General features: G+C 32.8%; 1 protein-coding gene across 1 annotated transcript in view; it reads left to right on the forward strand.

Moving 5' to 3' along the window:
* LRRC40 (leucine rich repeat containing 40) overlaps nucleotides 1-27,252 on the forward strand; it is a 44,470-nt gene extending 17,218 nt beyond the window's left edge. The window contains exons 4-15 of the mRNA XM_008690728.2: nucleotides 61-190; nucleotides 3,301-3,424; nucleotides 6,739-6,881; nucleotides 8,346-8,518; nucleotides 9,854-9,941; nucleotides 10,059-10,104; nucleotides 12,636-12,744; nucleotides 15,625-15,732; nucleotides 18,046-18,156; nucleotides 20,667-20,744; nucleotides 23,397-23,582; nucleotides 25,833-27,252. Coding sequence (XP_008688950.2) covers nucleotides 61-190; nucleotides 3,301-3,424; nucleotides 6,739-6,881; nucleotides 8,346-8,518; nucleotides 9,854-9,941; nucleotides 10,059-10,104; nucleotides 12,636-12,744; nucleotides 15,625-15,732; nucleotides 18,046-18,156; nucleotides 20,667-20,744; nucleotides 23,397-23,582; nucleotides 25,833-25,938 — 1,402 coding nt within the window. The 3' untranslated portion in view covers nucleotides 25,939-27,252. The remainder of the gene's footprint in view (nucleotides 1-60; nucleotides 191-3,300; nucleotides 3,425-6,738; nucleotides 6,882-8,345; nucleotides 8,519-9,853; nucleotides 9,942-10,058; nucleotides 10,105-12,635; nucleotides 12,745-15,624; nucleotides 15,733-18,045; nucleotides 18,157-20,666; nucleotides 20,745-23,396; nucleotides 23,583-25,832) is intronic.
* The last annotated feature ends 388 nt before the right edge of the window (nucleotides 27,253-27,640 follow it).

Consider the following 27,640-nt stretch of genomic DNA (forward strand, 5'->3'; position numbering starts at 1 on the left):
TTTACAAATATTTATTATGTTATTACCAAATTACTCAGCATTTATTTTATCAATCAATAGCCATAATAAACTGCAAATACTTCCTGAAGAAATTACAAATCTAAGAAACCTGAAAGGCCTATATCTCCAGCATAATGAACTAACTGGTATACCAGAGGGATTTGAACAGCTTTTCAATTTAGAAGATTTGGTAAGTTGTGATTTTCCAATTTTTATATAATTTGGAGCTGATGAGATTTTTCTTCAGGCTGAGAAATTGGATGTATGATTGAAATCGTGAAAAACATGGACAGCTGATTATATGACTAGATTATCAGAAACTGCATTTCAGTTAGATTTCTGAATTAGTAATTGTAAATTTATTTTTCCTATTTTTTCTTATAAAATTGCCTTAGGTTTTAATTTAAGAATAGAGTGTGGGAAGGGGCGATAAGGATGACTGTTATTCAGAGGATTTTATGGCTTTGCAAAATAGTGGAAAGGTGTCTTTAGCATATACGAATTCCCATTTCTATACCCATTCCTTCTTTATTGCCCCTGTAACTCTCCTGTCCTTTGAGTGTCCAGACAGTCCCTTTAAGGCCTGCCTTTTCTTCCCTATAAAATTTTCATTCCATCTATGTCATATCCTAAATAAAGATAACCGTAAAGCAATACAGATACTATTTTAAGAATAATGAAAATAATAGGCACTTTGCTTTGTGCTTTACATATAGCAAGGTGCATAGTTTTATCCCCTAATACAGATATGGAACTACGGTTTATTTAAAAAAAAAAAAAGAAGTACCTTTTCTGAAGCCATGTAACTAATAAGTAACGAATTCAGGATTTTAACATAAGTCAGTTTGACTCCAAAGTGTATATCCATCTTTTTTTTCTCCCATTATACCCCTGAAGGAGTAAGATTCCACTGTAGAATATTTGATCTGAAAGACTAACTAGATTAGATTAGTTGTTCTAGTGTATAATCTTTACTCCACATAGTTATTTCCTCTTACATTCTTGTTGTTTTCCCTATTACATGTTTTCAAAAACTTACTTATGTCACTTTAAAGTTTATTTCTCATTAAAGGGAAAATTCTTTTACCTCTATTTTTTTCCTGTAAATACATCTTCCTTGATATTTCCCTCATCTGCTCTAGTGTTTGAAATCAACATACATAACTCTCCTCAACCATTCTTCAGTATCTGTCTTTGTCTTTCAATTTGATCAGATTGGAAATAAGGTTTGGAAAGTAAAAGGCATAGGTAGATAAAATGAATGGCTAAGGAAGGGGCCATGAGATTTTCTTAACAAAGTCTGATAGTAAAAGATAGCAATTGATATATAAAAAAGAAGAGTGTTTAGATTAGAAAGGAAGCCTAATAAATTACAGCAGTTCCCAGTTATTTCCTTTTTATGGGTTCCCGGATAGTCATTTGCATAATGAGAGGATATTTCAGTTGAGAATTGTGTTCTTAAGGACTCAGTATCAAATCATAAATATAAGCAGCAGTACATCATATTAGAATATAGGCATATTTAATAATTTAAGCTAGTAATATTTCTTAAAGTTATATAAAAACTGCTTAGCAATGGTACTAAATAAATATTTATTGAAGAAATGACAGCATAAATACTAATTTATGTATAATGTACTTATATTTTATATTTAACTTAATTATTAACCGCAATAATTAAATGTCTAAGTTTATAGTAATTTTGTTGATTTGGGTTCTTTAAAATATCTTAAGAATTTATGAATTAATATCTTTTCTGTATCAAAAACTTTTTTATCTTAGGTTTTTTATTTTGAAATAATTTTAGACTTACAAAAATGTAAAGAGAGTACAGAGAGTTGCCATATACTCTTCACCTAGCTTTCCTTAATTTGATATTTTACATACCAATGGGACATTTGAAAAACTAAGAAATTAACATTGGTACAGTATTACTAACTGCACTATAGATTTTATTAAGATTTTCCCAGCTTTTCCACTAATGTCCTTTTTTTTTGTTCCAGGATCCAATCCAGAATACTACATTGCATTTAGCGTCAGTAACTTTTGATATTACAAAATATTTATTTAGTAGTAATCTGTTCATTCTTAGTGTTTAGAGTATTGGAGTTGTAGATTGTTGTTTCCTTTTGTCGATTATGGTATGTTGTTTTGTGTTATTTATAAATATAACTGTTTTATAAAAAATAGCTGATCTAGCATTTTTACCTTTTTCTATCTTCTTTATTGATTTAGAGTTACAGAATGGAACTGTTTAGTGTTAAACTAAATGAGTCTTCAGAGAACAAGTTCCCTTAAGTCATTTTTTTTTTTTTTTATTCATTATTGCAACTGGTCCTACCTGACAGTTTGCTGATAGCTAGTGGAGTACTTACACCTAATTCAGATGTCATAAGAATTATCTGATTGTCTTTTAAATAGAGTTTCAAAAAAAAGTTCTCTCATAACTCTTTATGTTTTAAAGAAAACATACAGAAACAATGGCTTAAAGAAACAGACATTAATTAGGCAAGCTTGAATGAAGAAAAGCAGAGTGTAAACTTCTGGACTTAGTCAAAGAGAACTTGCTGAGGTCAGCAGAAGAACCAAAGGGAATATTTTTTCCTTAAAAATTAAAATGTCCATTTTCTCAGCTTTATATTTTTTCTTTCAAGATTTTTTCTCTCTTGTAAAGACATTTGTCATTTCATATTACAGTTTATACAGTTTGCTTACTTTATCCTAGGTACTAAATAAATATTAGATGGACAAATGGATTTTTTTTTTTAAAAGATTTTATTTATTTATGTGACAGAGAGACAGCCAGCGAGAGAGGGAACACAGCAGGGGGAGTGGGAGAGGAAGAAGCAGGCTCATAGCGGAGGAGCCCGATGTGGGACTCGATCCCGGTACGCCGGGATCACGCCCTGAGCCGAAGGCAGACACTTTAACGACTGCGCCACGCAGGGGCCCCGGACAAATGGATTTTTTAATTAAAAACATGTTGTATGATATAGCATGACTTAGTAATAACAGAAACCTTTATGTAAAGTATTTCTGAAGTCAGAATTCATTACGATTCCTTTCTGCTACATTACTGGGCACATAGTGCTCTTAAAGAATACTGAGGTAGTGAATGACAGACAACTTGTGAAATTGCCAGTGAATGAGGGTTACAAAACAACACCTCTGAAATAGTCTTTCTTTATGTTGCAATCTCCTCAAAATCCTGGAATCCCTTTGAGGGATCGATTATTTATTCATTTATCGATCGATTCATTCATTCATTGATTCATTCATTCATTCATTCTCTTTCTAAAGGATATTTCCAACAATCGTCTTACAACTGTTCCTGCTAGTTTTTCGTCTCTCTCCAGTCTGGTGCGACTCAATCTTTCCAGTAATCAGCTGAAGAGTTTGCCAGCAGAAATAAGTGGAATGAAAAGTAAATCTTCTCTCTTTTAAAACATATATAAATGTGAAGTTGGTGCAAATTATATTTAGGAAAATAAATTTTAACGTTGTTAGTTACAGGGAAGTAAAATAATAGATTTTATGCGGGTAAAGCAAATAGTAGCAAGTAGTCAGATTTTCTCCAGACCATTACTGTCTAGCTTAACTTCCTAAACAATTACCACCAAAAGCATATTTTGGAATATCAAAAAGAGGAAAATAAAATATGATTATGAATTATGATAAAATTATATACCTGAGATATTGATTAGGGTTTTGAGCTATGTTATCTATTCATTCATTCATTCAATATTCACTAAGAGGTTCTTCCCTTCTAATAGGTGATTCTACTTGTGGTTATGTTATAGCTGTAGCCTCCTCATGGTCCATAAGTAATGATGCCAGGAGATAGCCTAGTTTTGCCCAAATGGTCAATCATTTTTTTTAAGAAAAGGTTAAAATAGTGGTTCTATTGAAGTTTACCATTGAACCATCATATTTAACATATTCTAGAACTAATATTAAGGGATAAAGAAATTGAAGGCACATTTCAGTACCTTTTAAATAATTATACTTAATTATTTTAGAAATCTTGATTTAAAGGATGAAATAATTATAGTAATTATTTTTGTTTAAAGGCAAACTATTATTATTTCCTGGTTGATAAGCATACTGTGTGTCAGCTGTACACTATTTACCTTATCTAGTCTTTTCTGCTAATCACGTATAAGCCCTCTTCACTTTTTTAAGCCTCCCTCTTGTGGAAGTTGTAGAAGTGATTTTGTATAGCTCTTTACAGATCATTCTGAGATAAATTTGTAAAATTGTGCTATTTTACTTTAGATTAATAATCTTTTGTCATTTGTAATAGGAATGTATAAGTTAAATCTTCCATAAATCGAGTTGATATTTTAGGGGAGCCTTTACTTGGGATACCAGTAATTAAGACTTTGCTTATCTTTGCCATTTTTCGTAAAGGAGTTAAAAAGTAGAGCTAAACATAAAATATGTTATCTTTTTTTTTTTTTAAAGATTTTATTTATTTATTCGACAGAGATAGAGACAGCCAGCGAGAGAGGGAACACAAGCAGGGGGAGTGGGAGAGGAAGAAGCAGGCTCATGGTGGAGGAGCCCGATGTGGGGCTCGATCCCGTAACGCTGGGATCACGCCCTGAGCCGAAGGCAGATGCTTAACCGCTGTGCCACCCAGGCGCCCCATAAAATACGTTATCTTAATATATAAGAAGCTTGAATTTTTTTTTTTCATAAATTGGGTGAACTTATCTTGAGAGATGGGAAAAGAGGGAAATCAGTAGAAAAATACTTTGAATTTATAGCAGTTTTTCCAATATACTATATAATTAATGATCAGATGCTTTCTTCCTTTAGCCATGACAGTGATACTTTTGAACTATCACCAGTAGGACATTTAGTTGTTATTTCACTATTAATGACTGGGCCCCAAGAACAACATCTAACATTTGTGTGGTTCTTTGTAACTCAAATGCTTTTACATATATTGTTTTGCCATCATGAAGTTGTATTGTTAGGGGGATGTGTATTTTTTACATTTTAAAGATTCATAAACCTAGGCTTAGAAATTATGTTATATATTGTAGAGCCAAAGCTTGAATCACAACAGTTCTATAAGGGCTTGAATCCTCTTACTCTATCCCCATTGCTCTTTCCACTATACACTGCTTATATTCGCAGTCAGTGCTCTTACATGCAAACAGTTGTGAAAACTATAGTGTCTTAACTTTTAAAACAAACTTTTCTTTATAGAATTTACTGGATTTGGGGTGAATCACATTGTGATGTTTTTTATTTTATTTGATCCTTATTTTTAAATATTATATTTTTTTATTAGAGAGAGAGAGAGCACAAGCAGGGGAAAAGGGAGACGGAGCATCAGGCTCCCCGTTGAGCATGGAGCCTGATAGAGGGCTTGATCTCAGGACCCTGGGATCATGACCCAAGCCGAAGGCAGACACTTAATGGACTGAGCCACCCAGGCGCCCAATTGTGACATTTTAAAAAATGCTCTAGCCAAATAATACATAAATTATTATAGTATTTGTTGAAAGCAGTGCTATTACATTTGTTTTGAAAGAAATTATCTTCTTTAAATACTAAAAGCAACAGCCTAAGGCAATATCAACTCAGTCTTGCATTATGTTAAAATCGATAGGCTCAAAGTACAGCAAAAAAGTTGTAAAATGTATATCACCTATTCAAACTAGAGGGTTGAGAGTGAGTTGTGGAAAATATGTGGTGGCCATCATAATGGAAGAATCTGTGATATGTTTTAGGAAGAAAGCTGCTTATTGAATCCTTAAGGGAAAGAAGACCTTTACTTTTTTCCATTTTTGTTTTCTTATATGCCTTTTTAAGAAAGAAAGATCCAAGAGGTAAGAGAGATGCTGCAAGTAAGAACATCCTTCTTGAGCTATAATATGCTTTCCTGTCCGTAGTGTTAGCTAAGATGTTAGAGAAAGCATGTAATTTAAACAAAAATAGGAAAAGAAAAGAAAGCAGACAGGGAGGGAGAAATAGGCAGTATGGATAGATGGAAGAATAGGAGGACAAACATAGAAATCCAAGGCTTTTTGACAGAAAGTCAACTTTCCTAATTTAAATACATGTATCTAAGCTATTACTAGCCAGTTACTTGACATCCATTCATACAGCTAGTACGCATGCATGTCTTTAACTACCTTAAGCTTTTTCTTTTTAAAGATGTATTATTACTGGGGCACCTGGGTGGCTCAGTTGGTTGAGCGGCTGACTCTTGATTTCGGTTTAGGTCATGATCTCAGGGTTGTGAGATCAAGCCCTGTGTCAGGCTCCATGCTCACTGCAGAATCTGCTTGAGATTCTCTCTCCCTCTGTCCCTCCCCCTGCTCCTGTTCTCTCTCTCTCTAAATAAATAAAATCTTTAAAAAAATAAAGATGTATAATTACTGAGGTAAATAATATCTCATAATGTGTAGTTTGTGTGTTTTAGAATACCTTAACAGAGTACTGGAATATTTTGTTTTTTACCATTACAAAGATGACTTGGACTATTATTAAACATCATTTTTAATGTCATATCTCTTTAATTATAATTAAATATAAAAGCAATCTCAGTTTATGTTTATTTCATTCAGTGATATTCTAGGATTCTTAATTAGCAGTATACAGTGGCATGGGTTTGTAATTCTTCATGATGATATTCACGTTCTTTGAATGTATATACAATTATAGACCGATATTTTTCTCTTTATTAAAGTATTTTTGTTTTTCACCTACTACGTATTATAGGATTAAAGCATTTGGATTGTAATTCAAATCTCTTAGAAGCTGTACCTCCTGAATTGGCTAACATGGAATCACTAGAATTGCTTTATTTGCGGAGGAATAAATTACGTTTTCTACCAGAATTTCCTTCTTGTAGATTATTAAAGGTAATATTTAGATGATTATTAAACTATATATTTTCCAAAAGTTTATTATGAAAATGAAATTTTTAATCTTGCTTTACATTGGAAATATGTATTAGTTATAAATGCTATGTTTTTCCTATATTTTTCAGAATTTTAGTCTGACTAAATACGTTAATGGTATTGTTAGTAGTAGATTTTTTTTTAAGAAGCTTGTAAATTTTTTAAAAGATTTTTATTATTTGAGAGAGAGAGAACTAGCAGTGGGGAGGGGCAGAGGGAGGGAGGGAAGGAGGGGGAGAGAGAGAGAGAGAGAGAGAGAGAGAGAGAGAGAGAAGCAGACTCCCCACTGAGCAGGGAGCTCGATGCGGGGCTCAATCCCAGGACCCTGGGATCATGACCTGAACTGAAGGCAGATGCTTAACTGACTGAGTCACCCAGGTGCCCCAGCAGATTTTTTTTTTTTTTAAAGAAATAATCAACTTAAATACAGGAATTTGTCCATTTCATCTGGGGAGTAGTATATAATTGGAAAAGTAGATGATGAGGCTACATAGTAAGGTGGAGTCATACTGTAGGACACCTGGAGTACTAGGAAGGAATATGTATCTAATTCTGTAAGTTGCCACCTCTCATGTGTACCTGATCATAATTGAGTCTGTTTAAAATTAATTACTTTCTTTTGGTTTTAAGTATATAGCATTAACATTGTCTTAAATTTGCCATGCTTTGTTTTCCTTCATGTATACTTATATCTATTAGAGTTAAAAGGGCTTCTCTTAAACAGAATGGTGACAGTGATAAAAGGAACTGAAAAAGTTATTTAGTTAAAGATTAGTTATATATCTGATAATTATAGATTCTGTTAAAGGGAAATCACTATATTTTATAATCACTAATGAGGGGCACCTGGGTGGCTCAGTTGGTTAAGTATCTGACTCCTGGTTTCTGCTCAGGTCATGATCTCAGGGTTGTGAAATGGAGCTCTGTATAGGGCTCCCCGCAGAGCATGGAGTCTGCTGGAGATTCTCTCTTTCCCTTGGCCTGTGACCTCACTCGCACTCTAAAATAAATCTTTTAAAACAACTAACCACTAGTGAAAATGTTGAATAACAACAAACTGTTTATAACTTTTTATGGCTTATTTTAAAAGTTAAAATTTTTTATCAGTATAGTTCTTAGATTTGTATTTTAATTCTATAAATGTAACTACTAAATCATTTCTGTGCTTTGGTTTGTAAACCTGGAACTTTCTGAAAGATTAAATCTTTAATTATTTTTAAATTATCAGAAAATCCTTGAAAATCTTGTTTTACCCTTTTTAGCTGTAAGACAGCTTACTTGTAATTGAAAACTTAAGCACCTTAGTAATTAGAAACTTACATTTTTTTCATGTGTTTTTCAGTGATTTGAAATTTCAATTTTATTTTTATTATCTAATATAAAATTGAATACAGAAATACATACGATTCATCTTTGGTTTTGTAGGAATTACATGTAGGTGAAAACCAGATTGAAATATTAGGACCAGAACATCTTAAGCATCTGAATTCTATCCTTGTGCTAGACCTGCGGGATAATAAGTTAAAATCTGTTCCAGATGAAATTACACTACTACAGTCTTTGGAAAGGCTTGACCTAAGTAACAATGATATTAGTAGGTAAGTTTAAAGATCAAAGGAATAAGAAATCATACCGGTATTTGCTTATAATTCATAAGTTAATAAGATTTGTAAAGAACATGTAGAGATCTTTTTTTCTCAATTGACTTCACTAAATATTTATTGAACAAGTATCATTGCAGACCTACAAAGAATGGTTAGATTTGGTCCTTGGCAGCAAGCTTAAAATACTAATAGAATCAGATATATTTATAAGTTACTCTAATCCACTTAGAACATAAACTAAGAAGTCAGGGTTTTTATCTTTTGTTCACTGCTCTATCTCTAACTCCTAGATCAGTGTTTGGGTATACAGAAGGTACCTGATAAATATTTTTTAAATTTATTTAACGAATGTAAAGCCATGGGAGAGATACAAAATGCTTTGAAGGCTTAAAGGAAATACAGGAATCAGCAATTTATTGAGAGGAATAGGGCAGATTTTGTAGAGGAAGAAACCTTTTTAGATGATCTTTAGGACTGGGACTAGGGTGAGGCAGGTTAAGTGCCTAGAGCACAGAGTTTAAGAGCATACTAACCTTCAGGGTCATGCCTCACTCTCGTGCCACCATATGATCTTTAAAGGATGACCATGATTTTCAAGTGCACAGGTAAGGTGGTGAAAATGATTGACTTGATGGGACAAAACTGCACAAAGAAAACCTTGAAAGTTCAGGAAATTATAGGGGTATATTGAGAGAACAGCAAGGAATCAAGTTGACCTGGTAAATTGGGTACAATTAGGGAGATTGTGACAATTTAGGGCTTGAAAGGTAAATTGGGGCCATATAGAATTGGTCCTTAAAATGCCTGTGAAGAGTAAGTTTTCATTCATTTAAGAGATGGGGAGCTACTGAAAGATAAAGAACAGAAGCAATTTGATTATAATCTCATTAAAAAATTAATTGGTATTGGGGCTGATCACAATATTTGTGAGCTAGGAGTGCTTTTGTCTGTGGGAAATAATATGAGATTATTAGGGAAGAATTTCATTTGCTTACTTGAAGGACAAAATCGAAACATTAGTATCCTTGAGTAATGGCTATCTTGAATCACTGATTCATTCAAATTAACTTTCTACAGTTTTTTGTAGCTCACATTTTTTTTAGCAGTCACAATATAACAATTTCAAAACTAGTCTGTTTTTTCTTTTACATGTTCAGCATTTATTTCAAAGGGAGATATTTTAGGCCTATGTTACCTGAGCTCTCTTTTTTGACACTATTCTATGATACATAGTTTGTCATATGTTGTTAGTTTTATAGTCAACCAACTATTGGTTGAATTATACTTACTCTTCATGTTTTCCCTGAAATCAGTTTAATCTTTTTGTAGTCTACCATGTTCGTTGGGAAAACTTCATTTGAAATTTCTGGCACTAGAAGGAAATCCTTTGAGAACCATACGAAGAGAAATTATAAATGTAAGCATATTTAGAATTCAGTTCTGGTTTTTAAATTTGAAATTCAGACATGCATGTTGATCTATGAAACTGCAAGGTATGTCTTGGTGAATATGTGTCTTTTCTCCACCTTCTCAGAAAGGAACCCAAGAAGTCTTAAAATATCTGCGAAGCAAGATTAAAGGTACTTTTCTATTTTTCCCTATATTTTGGAGGATAATATGAAAGGTGGTGAAGCGCTAACAGTACATAAATTTGCATGTACTTTGGGTGTAAATAATTAGAGGAAATGGTCCCTTTCAGGTGTGGTTCTAATTCTGAATCCACACAGGTCATAAATATGCTGAAGTTATAAAAACATCCTTAAATTCACAATAATAATATTTTATCCTTAATTTCTTTGATTTGTGTTACAGTGTATCAATTGGAAAATATAACAAAGATTCAATAGCATCCTAGTGCTTTAACTTTGAAAAAAAGAGCAAAACTTGACTTTTATGATATAGTATATGAATTCTATGGCCTGGGAAGTATATTAACAGTTATTTGAATATCCGCTTCATGCATAGTTTTGCTAAGTATAAAGATAAAACACATTTTTCAGGATATGTTAATTTAGCATGAATATGCACCGAAAGAGAAAATGATACTATACATTTAATTTTTAATGCTTCACTAAAATTGTACTATATCCCAATTTTTATTTTATGTATATCATTGTAGGATACACTAGACTATTAAAAAAAAAGTCAGCTATACTAGCATATCGCTGCTTAACAAACACTGTACAACTTAGTGGCTAAAAACAGCAACTATTAATTTAGCTCATGACTGTTGGTTATGCACAGCCTAACCTAGCACCATATTGCCAGTCAGTGTATGTTAAATGAATAAGATAATTATATACTTTAGCAATTTCCATTTTCCACCTTGACCTTCAAATAAATTAACATAATTTTCTAAGACTCTTATTTCCTGCCAATCAGGGAGTTTCCTTTGTTTTCCAGGTATGCTTTCTCCTCCAGAAAAATTTAATAATTCTGATATGAGTCGGTCAGAAGTCATATCAGAATAATCAAAAAAAATTTTTAAAGACTTATAGAGTAGTTTTAGGTTTACAACAAAATTGAGAGGAAGGTACAGATATTTCCCATATATTCTCTAGCTATTGTGCATTTCTTGTAATCCCACATAAATTTTAGAATCAGTTTGTTGATTTCTACAAAGAAGTCGGCTGGGATTCGGATAGGGATTACATTGAATCTGTAGATCAATTTAGGGAAAATTGCCATCTTAGGTTTTGTAATTAAAAAGTCAGTAGATGTACCTGGTAAAAAAATTCAACCAATATACAAGGATATATAGTGAAAAGAAAATCTATCTCTTGTATAGTTCCCTCCCAAGGGATATTAGGCACCCTCTTTCATTTTTCTTGATGCTGATTATTAAAAGTAGCTCTTTGGAAGTGTTGAGAATACTCTATCTCAATATGTTGTCATGCTCGTATGCACGTATATTTAAAAAATAATGCCGGGTTTTGTTGCTGGTTTGATGTTGCCTATCTGCTGATGTAATTTGGCAATATATATTACATATTTTTTAAAGTGACATAACCAAAATGCTAGGATACTTCTAAATACCAAAGCATTTACTTGATACTAATAAATATCTTGATGTCTTTTATTTCTATTTGATACTTTTATTCTGTGCTCTTTCTATGAACAAAATATCCATATGTTATTTGCATAAGAAATACTAGCTCAGTGATCATTGATTAGTGAATTATTGATGAGCTCCATGCAAGAGAAATATACTTCGTAGTTTTCAACAAATGTTCATTAAATGCCTACTGGGCTGAAGCAAGATCAGAGATACTACTAATTGTTCTATGTTCTTTTGGTATGCCTTATGCTCTTAACATATGATGAATGCTAGGACTATTTCATTTTTTTCACATTGTTAAAAATTAGTTGTCTTATTTTATTTCTGTCTAGATGGCTTGCAGTCTCTTTTGCCAAAAAGTCACAAAGCCATTTCTTTTTGATGTGTATGCTTTTTGTTTTTTTTGTTCATTATATCGTACGATGGGAGTGTTAAGTCTTTGGAGACTAGTGAGGGGGTTAATTGTGTGTGAGTGTGTGAGTATGCATGTATGTTAGGAAATATCTATTGAAAATAAAGTCTTGCATTTGCTGAAAAAAAGCCTCAACATAAGTAATGTACGAAAAGCTTACTCGATTATGTAAATCCCCAGGTTTCAAGTGATCAAGGATAATCAGTTTCCGTATGTCCTAACTCAGAAGATAGGTATATGCCTCTTTGGTAGACATTTATGGGAAGTGGTATTTTTCCTTTGTTAACACATTCATTCTAATACACCATATTATTTTTCTTAAGAGGAAGGATTAGTGTCATTGTTTCTTCTGAGAGATTGTAGTTATTTTTTGAAGGTTCTTTCCTACTCCTAAATTTTCTTGGTAGGATTTATTAAAGATTTTGAAGCCATATTATAGTAATTTCATCTTATTTCTATTAATTAAATATTAAATTCTACACCTAGATTTGAGTTATTAGAAATAAAGTATATGACTAAAGACATTCTTACTAATAATATCTAGAAATCATGTATACCATTTTTTACATATTTTCAATAATTTAAAAATGCCTTTATAGTATAGTATAAATATTGGTTTCATATAACTTTTCTTTTGCCAGATGATGGACCTAGCCCAAGTGATTCTGTTATTGGGACTGCCATGACACTACCAAGTGAATCCAGAGTCAATGTACATGCTATCATCACATTAAAAATATTAGACTATAGGTATGTAATTTTCTTAAACACTGCAGAATATAAAGGAAACTTTGAGAAATAATCCTTCAGATAAAAGGAGAGTTGGTGAGGAAGAATTCTTCAGAGTGTATTAGTACTTGGAGTAGTAGCAATTGCAAAAACAGTGATGAGATAAAAGCATATTAAAAGTACAGTGAACTTAAATACCATTCCTTCAGTGATTTGTGTTTACTATGTTTAAGAGATACATGTTTATTAATATTGACATTTTTATAATAAAGAACATTTTATTATTATAAAAAATAGGAGTGACTGTATTGGTTGGTAATAAAATTGCTTTAGTAACCAGCATCAAGAGAGGATTTTATTAGTCTCTATTTAGTTAATGAGTTAAAGGGAGAGTCTCTATTTAGTTAATTAGTTAAAGGGAGAGTCTCTATTAGTAAATAAGAAATTAGTATAATTTAGTTAATGAAGACCTTAAGCAGGCAAAGCTAGAGAGGTTGTATCCCATTAATACATTTAAGCCAAATAATATGCCATAATATTATGCTGTATTACATATGTATTAAACCTGGGACAATTCAATATTGGTATGTAAATTGAGGCAAAAGCCTAAAAATGTTTATAATATGGAAGTGTATTTGACTGAGGAAAGAAGATACCTATGCAAAGGTTAAGTATTCTTTCAGTACTATCTAAGGCAACAATGATAAAATTAACCAATACTCCTACAGTGATTAGCTCATGTCTGGATATGGTAATGAAAATACAGAAGGATACAGACTGAAGTTCAAGTCAGGTGACCAGAGTTATTAAGTTATCTAACAGTAAGCATCAGTGTCTGGCCTCTTCTCCATAATGTGTCAGTAGGAACCACCTTCTCAGAGGTCAGGATACAGTTTCTGTCTCAGATCTGTTGTTTCATTCACACTGTTTCCACCTTTAGTCTGACACTTTGATGTATGTAGAAATCCCTACTCTAAGCCAACTTCCTTCTTTGACACTGGAACACAAGATAGTACTCTTCCATACTTATATTTGTATCCCTCTTTTCTCATAGCATAGCATGGCAGCTTAGCATGTCTTCTCTTTCACATAATATACCCATTTATTCAGTAGATGTTTTTGGAGCCTACTAGGTTTCGAATCCAATGCGAGGTGTCATAATACACTGAATGATGATAAGACAGACTTGATTTCTGCCTTAGAATTTTTTTCTCTGCCTTCATTCCCTCGACCCTGAATGGATACGATTTATTGAGTCTGTTCTATGCTGGGCACGGTACTAGGTATTTTACATGTGCTGTTGCCTTTAATCTCCCAAACAATCTATAAAGTATTATTAATACAATTTTATTTGAGATAATCATTCCCACTCTTTTAAGTCACAGATATAACTAAAGTGTTATAAGGATAGCATTGAAGACCATACATCTTAGATTGTTTTGATTCTAAATTTATTGTAATTTGTTTTCCTCAGACTTTAATTGAGAAGGAGAATTCCATTTAAAATATAAGGCATATCAAGGCGTAAATGCCTTCAACTAAATATTTTTTTAAAAGAGTGTGAGTCTTCAGTGTTTGATTACAATAAATCAGTTCCCCATGATTTGAGCATTTATGATTAAAAAGATAAAAATGCTACATTTGTACAATAGAAAATAGGGCCCTACAGCAGAAGTAGAAGGCATAAAAACTGTGAAATTTAGGCTGTCTTTTTACCGATCTGTATTACAATGCCTTTCTTACAGGTTTCTCTATATTGGACAAATAATTGTTTTCATGTTCATAAAGTCATTAATTTCACATTCCATCAACAATATTTTTAAGTGGATGATGTAATAGACATTAAAAATTGTAAAAGAAGAACGTGAGGACAAATGGCTAATTATAACATCAACAAATTATTAAATCCGCAAATGTCAGAGTACTACTCTACTTTCATTTAAGATCAAAAGTGTACTTTATTGAAAATTTTATTGAAAAGGAAATTTATTTACATTTATATTTGCAAAAGCTCTGACCCACATAACAATGAATAACTCTTCAGATTCTAATTTCACAGAACTGAGGTTAAGAGAAAGTGAAGTGAATTTTAAAAAGCTCCTTAATGGTAAGATCAGGAAGAGTTTAGTCTAAGGCCACTACCCTGTCTACCTTGTCACATGCTAAAGGAGAGAGAAATTGGCTTAGGTTATGAGAAACAGTTCAGTATAATGTTGAACTTTATTTTAAAATTTTTATTTATTTTTTTTAAAGATTTTATTTATTTATTTGAGAGAGAGAGAGCACAAGCAGGGGGAGCAGCAGAGAGAGAGGGATAAAGAAGCAGGTTTCCTGCTGAGCAGAGAGCCCAACCTGGGACTCGACCCTGGGATCATGACCTGAGCTGAAGGCAGAGGTTTAACTGATTGAATCACCCAGGCACCCCAGTGTTGAACTTTTAAAAATGATTGTTACCTTGCAGTTAACTACATAGCTACATAAAGTTGGCAGATAATCCCTGTTAGAAAAGGGATGACAACAGTTTTAAAATTATAGATTTAGTTCTATTCTGAGGTAGAAGAATCCACTTACTAATTATTATCCATTTACTATATGATTTCTAAACATCTTTGACTCTGAAGATGTATGTGGTTTTATTCACACTGAGTATGTGAATGCTCAGAAAATATGGTACAGTGTATTGTGATATGATTTGTTGTCTGAATTCTTAACAGTTAATATTTTGTGAGTTTGTAGGTTTTCGTGGCATTCTTTACAGAACTTCAAAGTGTTCTTCAGAAGCAACTGCCTTGCTGCCTTGAAAACTCATAAAATCTTTAAGAACCTTTAAAAGTGAAAAGTAATAATCATATCTTTCTATACTACTAAGGATGATGCATTTTTAAACCATTTTTCATTTAGTGATAAACAAACAACTTTAATTCCTGATGAAGTATTTGATGCAGTAAAAAGCAACGTTATCACTTCTGTTAACTTCAGTAAGAATCAGCTATGTGAAATTCCTAAAAGGTGAGAATTGTTCATGATGTCATTTCTATTAAGTTGTGAGTCATTCTCAGTTATGTTTGCATCTCATTGGCAAGAATAATTATTTTTCACGGTTTTTTAATTTGAAAGTATATGTAGAATTTTTTTCATTGATATTTGGGGGATTTAGCAAAATTCATCTAAGTCTTTTCTGAGACATATTAACATCAGTTCTGAGACATATATAAGTTTTTAAAATTTGATTTTCTTTTACATCTTAAACATGGAAAATGGGTATTAGAATTACTAAAAATATAAATTACTTTTTCCATGTAATAAAATATTCGAGGAAAAGTTTAAAGACACCATCCAAAGCCAGGTCCACGTGGATTAATAGGAATTATTATTTTGGGTTTTGCCAAGCCCACTGAATTTTTCACTGATAGTACAAGCAATAAAAAACAGATAATTCCGTTAATATTTTCCTCCCAGAAAAGGATTCTTTACTATCAAATATTAGAAGTCATGTGCATTGTACTTGTACTGTTCAGTATGTCTTTGTTGATACTAGTTAGAGCAAAATCTTTAGGTTATGAGAGAAAATTAGTTTAGCATAATATTGAACTTTTAAAATGATTGTTATCTTGTAGTAAACTATAAACCCAAAGAAAGTTGATAAATAACCTTGCAATTAAAACAACAGTATGGGAAACAGAGTCGGGTAATGGTAAAGAACTTGGACAATGGAGTCAATTGCATGTATCTGTATCCCAGATCTATGAGGTGTGTGGCTTTGGACAGGTTAACTAGCTGCTCTTAGTTTCCCTACCCATGAAGTAAAGATAATAAAGTACCTATTTTACAAGAATTAAATTAAATGACATAATCCACACAAAACATTTAACCAATGCCTAGCACTTAGCACTTAAATACTTAAAAAACATAAAAAAAGGTGATTGGGAAAATAAAATGACTTTCATCTGACCGTCAAAAACATTTTTTAGATGTTTAAAATATTTAAACAGTCAGACAAACTTTAACTTGCTTTCTGTTTTGCAGGGCAGTTTGGAGAATATCGATCTAAAAGTAAATTAACCTTGAGATTCCATAGCAAAAGGAGATCTAGTTCATCTCCTCCTCTTGTTTAAAGGGCTCTGAGGGTACTTGACAGAAGAACTGAGCAGTTAGGTTTGCTCTCAGGATGAGTTTGCTCGGGGATCCTGGATCAAAACTGGGAATGAGGATGGAAGGAGTTAAAACACATCACCTTATTACTTATTTCTCATTTTACCTCACAGTCTGGTAATTCATATGCAAAACAATAGAGTATTCTGTTACCTCCATTATTTCATCATATTTTTGGCAATTTAGAGGGCCAAAGAAGAAAGATAGTAAAGACATACCTTGATCTAGAGAGTTTCTGAGTCATTTTCCTCTTTCGTAAATTTTTATTTCGCAAGTCATACTTTTCACTATATTATTTCCTGATTGTGAAAATAATACTTATTCATAAAATTTTGGACAAAATGAAGGGACAGATCATTTGTAGTCCCATCACTATTCTATTCATGGCATGTTTTATTTCAAGCTCTTTTCCATTTAGAATTATATATACAATTTGTATCTTAACTGGTTTGTCATAAGTGTTTTCTTATGTTGTAAACAATACTTTTAAAATCTATTTGTATACTATAAAGTTGATTATGGCAATAAATAAAACAAAACATACTGTTTCTTTAGACCGGATTTCCAGAAGAATTACCTAAGAGTATGGCTCTCAATACATATATCCAAAAACTTCCCAAAAAAGTCTTATCAGTTACATATCCAGACTTACCTTTCTTTAACATAGCAGTTGATGTTCTTTCTTTCATATAGTTTCATTTCTTGGCAAATCATATCTTATCTAACATTTCTTGTTCTTAAGTTAATAACATGCTTTAAAATTACTAAAGTTGATTAGGCTTTCTTAGAAATATTTAAGTCTTTCTTTTGACTTAAGTTTCTTAGTCGTGACACTTACCAAACCTAGGAATTAACTTAATGTTTTCTTGCAGTCATGACTAATATAATGATAATTTGGACAAAAAATACTATACTTTAAAAATGTTGACATATCATAGTTAAAAAACATTGTGAAGTACTTAGATACAGAGAATATTATAATTATGCAGCCTAAAAGAAAATGACTATGTTAAAGAATACAAACTGAGTGAAATTTTTGTGAGAAAAAAGTTACAGAAAATCTTACTTAGCAAAAATAATATAGGATTTGTCCTCCTATGCTTTACTTGTAGTTTTGAAGTTCTGACAGTGAATTCAAGAGCTAACATTTTAAAATTATTTTTGTTTCAGGATTGTGGAACTGAAGGAAATGGTTTCTGATGTCAATCTCAGTTTTAATAAGCTTTCCTTTATATCCTTGGAATTATGTATGCTTCAAAAATTGACTTTTTTAGATCTCAGGTATTTATTGATTTTATTCCTTCACTTTTTCATTATAACTTGTCTTTGAGTTTTGCCTAACATTTGCTCTTTCCCACGTATTTCCTAAGTAAGTGTGGGAATTGGCTCTTTAGTTTATTAATTACATTTTAGGACAAATCTAAAATTAAGCATTTAGGAAATATTTTAATCAAATATCTATCATTTGTAGGCAATTGATAAGTTAAATTAAGAAATAATTATTTAAAATATTAGAAAGTATTAACACATTCTTTAAATTCATGCTTAAGCAAAATTACAAATAACCCATGGAAAGTGTTTGTTTCCTGTTTTTCCTTTTCTGAAAGTAAGTAGCATAAAACTCAAAATCCTGTGCTGGCATAGCAGCTAGCATGGCTTCTCTTAAAAAGAGCCTGTTTGGTTTCAAAATATTATAGTAAATATTCAAGGCCAGAAAGAAAAAAAAGACCACCATGAGTGGCAACAAAAGGAAAGAAACTAAGGCTCTGCAGACGTAGTAGGAAGTTTAATTTAAATATGTCCTAAGTTGAAGTGACAGGACCAGAATTGCCACAGTTCATTTGGGTAATAATAAATGACTCAGAGGTAGATAGTCAAATATTTATTTGTTTGGGCTTTCAGTTTTTATTTGTAAGCTATAGCTCTATTATCTGCACTTCCTACTCATATATAATTACTAGATGTGCTTTTAGTTTATTTAAGCTGTGGCTCCTCTTGCTCTGCTCAAGCAATAGGTAAGTAACAGTAAGCGAAGTTATATCCGTTTGAGGATTTATTCTGCCTATAGAGACTTTGTTTTTGGCTTATGGGATTAAAGCAAATCTAATACTCTGCTCCTATTAAATGTAGACTTGCTTCTGTTTGGGGTGGCAGTTACCCTGGCAAAGCAGTGTAAAACCACATTGTAGTTCAGTATTAATGGAGTAAAGAGAATGAATTCATGTACTTACTACTGCTCTCTTTATTTTTATCCCAATTTTCAGTGTGTGTGTGTGTGTGTGTGTGTGTGTGTGTATGTGTGTGTGCACGCCTTTGTCTATACCTTTAAGTTTCTAATGAAGTGACTGATACACACTTTTATTTTATTTATTTTATTTTTTTAATTTACTTGACAGAGTGCAAGAGAGCACAGTAAGGGGAGCAGCAGAGGGAGAGGGAGAAGCAGGTTCCCCGCCCAGCAGGGAGGCCGATGTGGGGCTCGATTCCAGGACCCTGGGATCATGACCTAAGCCAAAGGCAGTCACTTAACCGACTGAGCCAGCCAGGCACCCCTAATGTACACTTTTATATCTGGTATCAGTAGGTATATAAGACCCTAGGAAAAGGATAGAAACTAGCAGTAGGTTATTTGGTACAACTTAATAAAGACAATAACAGGAGAAAAGTACAGAGAAAAGAAAAAAGAACATAGTTGTAGAAAGTATGACTTAACATATTATTAGGCTTGACTTCTGAACACAAAGAAATTTAGAGAAAATTACCCAGTTGTAATAGGTAGCCATCTAGTTGTATATAATTTTCTCATATATATTTTCTATTATAAGTAATTATATAGGCTCTAGAATCCTTCTGCCTTCCTGTTGTTAACCTTTCTTTTAACATTGTTCCCAGATCCTTCTAATAATAAATGAGATTCTGTTTACTGCCATGCTTTGTTCTCAGATTCTTAAAAAATATATGCATTGTACAAATTGAAATTGTAAACTTAGAGTAGAAATAGACTTGCTTTTAATACCTATGTAGTAGAAAGCCCCAAATTTCTAAATCTATAGAATTTCATCACTTCCTGTTTCATTTTTTTTCATAAAATTTTACAGTTCTGCTTAGAGTAGAATTCGTGTCTGTAGGCAAGATACATGTATTAAACACCAATCAAATATTTGTGGACTCAAATAATGTGGTATTTACAGGCATGATCTCAAGGGCCCTCTCTGTGAGAAGTATTGCTGAGATCAGTTTGAAGGAGATAAGTGATACAGTGTTTGCCCTGTTAAAATATATTATTAAAGATCCCAGTTTTATCAGTTGGTTGCATATTGGTACTAGGATTTGGCACGCTAATCAAATCCCTGAGGCAGCTGACTGCATTGAAACTGAGACTTAAAAATTCTCAGGACTCAGCCTTAATGAGATTCTCAGGACTCAGCCTTAATGAGATCAGATCAAGGACTGACAAACCGAGCTACATAATTTTTTGTCTGATCAACACTTTGTTTTTTTTAAAGATTTTATTTATTTATTTTGAGAGAGAGGGCATGCATCAGAGAGAGAGAGAGCATGAGCAGAGGGGAGGGGCAGAGGGAGAGGGAGAGGGAGAAGCAGACTTCCCGCTAAGCAGGGAGCCTGATGCGATGTGGCACTCAATCCCGGGAGCCCGGGATCATGACCTGAGCTGAAGGCAAATGTTAAACCAACTGAGCCACCCAGGCACCCTGATCAATACTTTAATTATAAATTAAAGTTGTACAAATTTTCAAACTTTGTAAATCATCTTTTTCTTTCCAATTTAGGAACAATTTTTTAAATTCTTTGCCTGAAGAAATGGAATCGCTGATTAAACTACAAACAATTAATCTTTCCTTTAACAGGTGAGAGACAGAACAGACTAATCTGTGACTAAAGATTTTTATGTGGAGAATTTGTAGGTCTTAGAGAATACACCTAAAAGAGCCAAATAAAACAGCCTCACGTGTTTAAATATTCAAGTTTATTTTCACCTTATTCTACTTAAAATTGAAAGTGATACTGCTTTCTTAGAATTTTCACAGCTGATGTCTAATAGGAATTATTATTTACAGATACGTAAATAATAATTATAATTGCTATAGTGAAAATGCAGTGCGTGGGTAAAGGTGTTTCCTGAGATTGCCTGAAGGCAGAGGAGATAGCATTGAAACTGAGACTTAAAAATTACACATCAGCCAGACACACAGGGATAGGCATCCCATGTGGAGTAAATGACATGTAGTAAGGCACAAACATGAGAACATGGTGTGTTTGGGACACGTTAAGAAGTCTGATATGGCTCGGGCCATAAAGTGAGGGGGTCGAGGAGTAGAAATAACAAATGAAGTTGGGCATGGGAGCAGTACCAAGTCCTGTCAGAGCTTTGTGTGCCAACTAATAGATTTTATTCTGCAAACACTCTAAAGATACTGCTAATAATTAAGAGTAGCTGATATTTATTGGGGGCTTATTATCTGCTGACACAGGACTATGTGCATATATTATCTCATTTAATCCTCACAAAAGGTGGTTTCTGTCATTATATTTATTTAAAAATCGAGGATCAGAAGTTAAGGAAATCCTGAGCTGCTCTGTAAAATGTCTTCATGCGGGTAGTCTTCCTTAGTTCGCTTTTACTTCTTATGAAACAGAATAACTGCCAATATATTAAGTAAATATTAGATATTTATGTTTTGCTAAGGTTCACATAAATAGTACATTATAGATCTGGGGTTTGAGCCCAGGAGGCTTGCCTCCAGGGGTTGGGCTCTTAACAACTATGTCATTTGTTTCCTATAGTGCAAGTTGATTCTGGTAACAATCTAAATATTAATAGCTAACATTTATTTACTGTATTCTAGCTGAAATATAATCATTCAGTCCTTATAACAAGTGTATAAGTTTAGTACTATTATTATTCCTTGTTTACGGTTAAGGAAGCTAAGGCACAGTAATGTGTCTAAAATACTGCCTATTTAAATTTTTGTTCTGTCTGCTTCATTATTGCCCATGGTTTCTTATGTATAGGTTATATCATTGTTGTCATTATTTAAAAATATATGCACTCCTCAGATCTCTGCTAATTTTTGTTTGTGAACTGAGCTATCAGTTCTCTATTTTAGTCTGTTGAGCTTTGTTACATTGTCAAGTAATGTCCTAGGGGAAGATGGCAAAAACTAACCCTAACTTCTGTGTCAGCAGGTGAACTACATCTTTTTAAATTACCTTGTTCATGCATTGGTGGGAAGAAGAGGAAGGACTGCTTTGGGCTAGTTTGGTCCCTCTGTACTCCTAGTTAGTGACTCTCCAGTCCCTCTGGAACTTCAGAGCTGTCTTGACTTTACACTTGCTGTTGCTTGCTTCTTTTCTTTTCTTTTCTTTTCTTTTCTTTTCTTTTCTTTTCTTTTCTTTTCTTTTCCTCTCCTTCTTTTCTCTTTTTTCTTCTCTTCTCTTCTCTTCTCTTCTCTTCTCTTCTCTTCTCTTCTCTTCTCCTTCCTCCCTCCCTCCCTTTCTCTTCTTTCTTCTTCTTTCTTCTCTTTTCTTTTCTTTTCTTTTCTTTTCTTTTTTCTTTCTTTCTTTTTCTCATCAAGGCAGCAAAAGAAGGGCAGTATAGGAAAGTAAAAGGCCACAGCTATAAATCTCTCCTTCAGCCCATCCCTTGTCTTTTCTAATCCATGCCACAGTTTATCTCACACTGAAACCGTGCCAGCCTCTGTCTCCCAAGAGATCCTCAATAATGTTGCATTATTGCTGAGTAATGCTCTGAGAGCAATCAGCCTTCCCTTCTTTTTTGTGACATCTTCAGTGTTGCTTTGGATGAGCAAGCAGCAGCCTATGTTAGTCTGTCATCTTTTCAAGCACCAAAATGCACTCATGTTGGAAGCTTCCGTCAGAGCAAAATATAAATCTCTAATATTTAATATATTGGTAAGTAATTCTGTTTCATAAGAAGTAAAAGCAAACTAAGGAAGACTACCTACATGGGGACATTTTATATAGAATCTCGGGATTTCCTTGTCTCCTAAATGTGAAAAGAAAAACATGGGAGAATTTAAAGTTTTGTTGGGTCTACACAATAAATAGAAAATGTTACAAGTCTGTCCACTTAACATATATTTCAAGGTTTCCAAAATCAGTTCATTTTCTTGAAAACTTGAATAAAGGACTTAAAGCAAATATAAAATAAATTACACTAAAGGAAACTACATCATGATATCAAACTTAAGATCATCTGTTTGAAAGAATGATTTTGCCTTGATTTAAGTATATTTAGGTGTTCTTTTTTTTTTTTTTTTAAAGATTTTATTTATTTATTTGACAGAGAGATAGACAGCCAGAGAGAGAGGGAACATAAGCAGGGGGAGTGGAAGAGGAAGAAGCAGGCTCATAGCGGAGGAGCCTGATGTGGGGCTCGATCCCATAACTCCAGGATCACGCCCTGAGCAGAAGGCAGACGCTTAACCGCTGTGCCACCCAGGCGCCCCTATTTAGGTGTTCTGTTCATATTTTAATAGGTTCAAAATACTACCTGAAGTTCTGTATCACATCCCCACACTTGAAACAATTTTGATTAGTAACAATCAGGTTGGATCTGTGGACCCTCAGAAAATGAAGGCAATGGAAAATCTGATCACATTGGACCTTCAAAATAATGACCTCCTACAAATTCCACCAGAGCTTGGTAATTGTGTGAACTTAAGGTAACTACATTATTCTACTAAGTTTTTCCATTTATTTGATCAATTTATACATTTTTTTTCTCTTGTTGAGGTAATCTTGCAGGAAAGTTAAAGTAAAAAATTTAATGTTGTGTTAAAAATAACAGGTAATAAAATCCAGAATCCCAATTTCATTTTTTAAGTTTTACCAAATAATGTATTTTTTAGCTTTGTTTCTATGGTATAATATATGTGTAAATATAGTAACTGATTGTTTCTGATACTTTTGTCATCACTGTGTGTGTGCATAACTTGAAACTCCACTGCATAAAGATGTCAGGGAAATATAAACTCCCCAATTATGCATACAAGGTTTTTCAAAATCTAATTCTAGACCATCACCATTTATTTCAAGCCCAGCATGGTCTTCCGTACTCTTTGTGTTAGCTGTTACCTTAGCTTCAAATGCCTCTACCCTGCTTTTATCAGTAATCACCTTACATAGCATCTTTGAAAACCTTCCCTCTTCTCCAAGCAGAGTTAGTCCTCCCTCTGTTTCCCATCCTGCTTTGTTTGGACTCATTTGTATCATTTCTTTTTCCTCCTTTAGTTTAGAAAAAAGTTGTCCTAGTGCCTAGAACACAGTAAGCACTCAATTAGTGCTTGTTAAATGAATATAAAGAGAGTTTGAGAAGTCAACAGAAAGCCAAATATTTAAGCAGGATGTGTCAGAAGGAATTTAGTTACTGAAAACTGTATAGCTGGTTTAGGCACATTTTACGAGGGCGGCACTGCATGTGCTTCGGTGCCTCGTAGTAGTGACGGAGAAGAGGCGAATCCAGTTGGTTCTTGTTATTTGCAGTAGTTGGATTTTATAAAGTCTCTGTGAACAACAAGTTAGTGAATACTGCACCATTACTGCTAGGGGAAGTATAAAGTTAGGCTCTTTCGAGCCTTTGGTCACATTTCATGAACCAGTAAATACATAACCTTGTTCTATGTGTGTTTCTGCATTTAATATTAATTATTCATGAACATTTAACTATGGCCAAGCAACACTGTAATTCATGCCTGAATGAAGCTTAGCTGGTATATGTATTTTTTCCGTAAGGCACACGACAGCCTTCTTGTGTTGAGGAAAAATAAACAACACTTCAGCACGATACTTGCAGGCCATTTTAAACAGTGGAATCACCAACACAAAGTACAAAAATGCAAAAAATGTTGCACTACTAAGTAGACCACAGAAGGGACACTTGATTACAGTGTGAGAACTGACACAAAAAGGGAGAACGTCACCTTTTTGACCTCAGCTGAGAATGTGCCTAGTGATTGACTCAAATTTTTTGCTGCTGTGTGCGTATCCAAAAATGACCTCGAAAGTGCCATGTGTATTGATTTTGGGGTTACTAATAAATTTTAATGGTAGGCAAATTAGCACATATGGAGGCTGTGAATAATGAGTATTGACTATAATTAATTCCTTTTTATAAATTAAGAAAATCAGTCTTTAAAAGAATCCCCACAGCCCATAGAAATATTGAAAGTATCATTTAGATCTATTGTATAATATGGTATGAATCCTTTGGCTTTTGTTTACACAAACACGTAAATTATTGAAAATTAAAATAAAAGTCTCTTTATCTTATAATTTATTTCATTAATTATATAAAGAAACAAGTCAGCCAGTCCTCAAATCTTAAATTGAACCTCATTTTAGAACATGTAAATAGATTTTCTGTGTGTATCTGGTCAAAGGAGGTAGAGAGCCGGAATTTGTCAATGTTTCCCAGAGTGGAGGGGGATATGTTGATTACATTGTAGTCCTTGGAATACTGACAAGTATGCTCATTCTAATGTGTAAGTGTAATTCAACCGTGTAGTATACGGTTATTATAAGATTGAGAAGAAGATGGGTAAAATGGTGGCTCATGTCACAGCTCCTCTGTTTAATAGCTATGTAATCCTGGGACACGTCTGTCTTACTTCTCTGAATTTATGTTTCCTTACCTATTAAATAGGAATATCAATGGTGTCTACATCATAAGATTGTTAAGTAAGAGAGTCAGTGAACATAAATTACTCAGCACAATACCCTTCATAAAATAAGTATTCAATTAATGTTGTTTGGGTTATTATTATAGTTCTAATTCCAACTATTGAAATGCTTAGATTTGAAAAGGGACAAATGGAAAAAAATACACAAATTTATTTATAAAGTTTTAAATGAAATTAGAAGAAAAGCCTCCCTAGTGGAAAATGTTAAAATTCTTTATTCTATCTTTTGTTTAGAACGCTACTACTAGATGGAAATCCATTCCGTGTTCCTCGAGCAGCCATATTAATGAAAGGAACAGCTGCTATTCTGGAATATTTGAGAGACCGGATTCCTACTTAAATTGGAGTTGTTTTATAATCTTGGTCATGTTAATTCTTAGACTTCTTGCATTGATAAATAACATTTTTCTAAGGTATCGTGCGTTCGTATGGTGATAACCACATACAGTATTCATTCATTTATTCTGAATGTTTTGCATAAATTTATCTTACTTTCATTTGTTATAGCGAACAATTTCTTCAAAAGTAAATTTTTATTTAAATTAGTTTGATATTTTTATAATGATAAAGCATTTTTGTAGAAGTGGGATTTTTCCCACCATTTCTGTTTGTGTTACATATAATGTGACCAGTTGATTTGAATATGACCATCTAATTTCTACCTCTTTGTTAGATATAAAATTGAATTGAATTTTATTCAAAACTGTTCTTTGGCATTTAAAAAAATAAGGCTTTTTCTTACCCATGTTAAGATTTTTGTGTTGTGGTTGGTCTTGGTATAAGTTTTAAATTAACATTTACTGTCTTGCTTTTGTTTTAATCTAGTTGAGATGTTTCTTTTCTAGCCTTTTCCCCACATTATATGAAACTGTTTTGTTATAATTTCTAATGTAACAGAAATGTTACATGAGATGTAGTTATTGGTAGAGAAAACAGTAAAAGTGTTGTTTAAATTGCTGTCATAATTTTGAATTTAAAACATGACAAGTTTTTTTAAAACGATTTGTTACTACTAAGTTTCCGTACAGTAACCCAGTAATTCCAGATTCAAGAAATTTAAAGGGATTGGATCTGCATATTTTCCCCTCAGACTGTTTATAAATACCTTTTGTTCTTCTTTAAAAAAAGTACTGAAGAGCTTATTTTAATTCTATAGATAATCAGCAACAGAAAGTAATTAATACCATATACCGCATAGAAATCTTTGAAATTTCTTAAATGACTTACTAAGCAGATATTTGTATACATTCTCTACTCTGTTGATGTGTTCTAATCCAACCTTGTGCATTTATTTTTTTTTTAATTTCCAGGGCCTTACTTTTCAAATTTACTTCTAATCTTCATAAGACTAAACTTGTAGTCATGTGGAAATTTTCTAAAAGGGATTTTGTGACAGGTTAACTTGATTTAGTAAAAATAAAATAGAAATATTTTTATTTACACCCAAAATTTCAGAGGTAGGCTGATCAGTCATTATAAAACTTACCATGTGATTCTATTAAGTAGCCAATCCACAGAATGTATATTAACTTGTATAGATAGGTAGGTAGGTAGCTAGCTAGCTTTTGGGTGATTGAGGCATGCTTATATTATGAAAAAACTCATATTACTAATAAAGATGTTCATAATAAAAGTTACATTTTTCAAATATTGATTATAGTGGTTGTTTTCGGCTTAAAAAACATGCCCTTTTCATACTACAACTCTGGCTAAGAAATCTTTGATATTAAACAAAAGACACTTTACAATAAGGTGACATTTTATTATTTATACAATAAAGAGACTTTTATGTTATTCAAAACACGTTTTTAAATACTGAAAAAGTTGAGTACACCAAAGCCGAAAAATGGCTCTGCTATACACTGCACAGCATTATTTTAGTCCCTGTATTTTGTATCTGTACAGAAAGCATCTTCAGAATGCATTCTAATCACATCGTACACCTTTACCAATTAGTGTCAATACATAAAATAAACTGGAGCGTACAGCTTGCATTTGCAAATTAACTGACAAAGTAATTAATGTCACTGATTCAGTAAATT

The sequence above is a fragment of the Ursus maritimus genome, unplaced genomic scaffold (genome assembly GCF_017311325.1).
Source record: "Ursus maritimus isolate PB19 unplaced genomic scaffold, ASM1731132v1 scaffold_12, whole genome shotgun sequence".
Taxonomy (NCBI): Eukaryota; Metazoa; Chordata; class Mammalia; order Carnivora; family Ursidae; genus Ursus; species Ursus maritimus.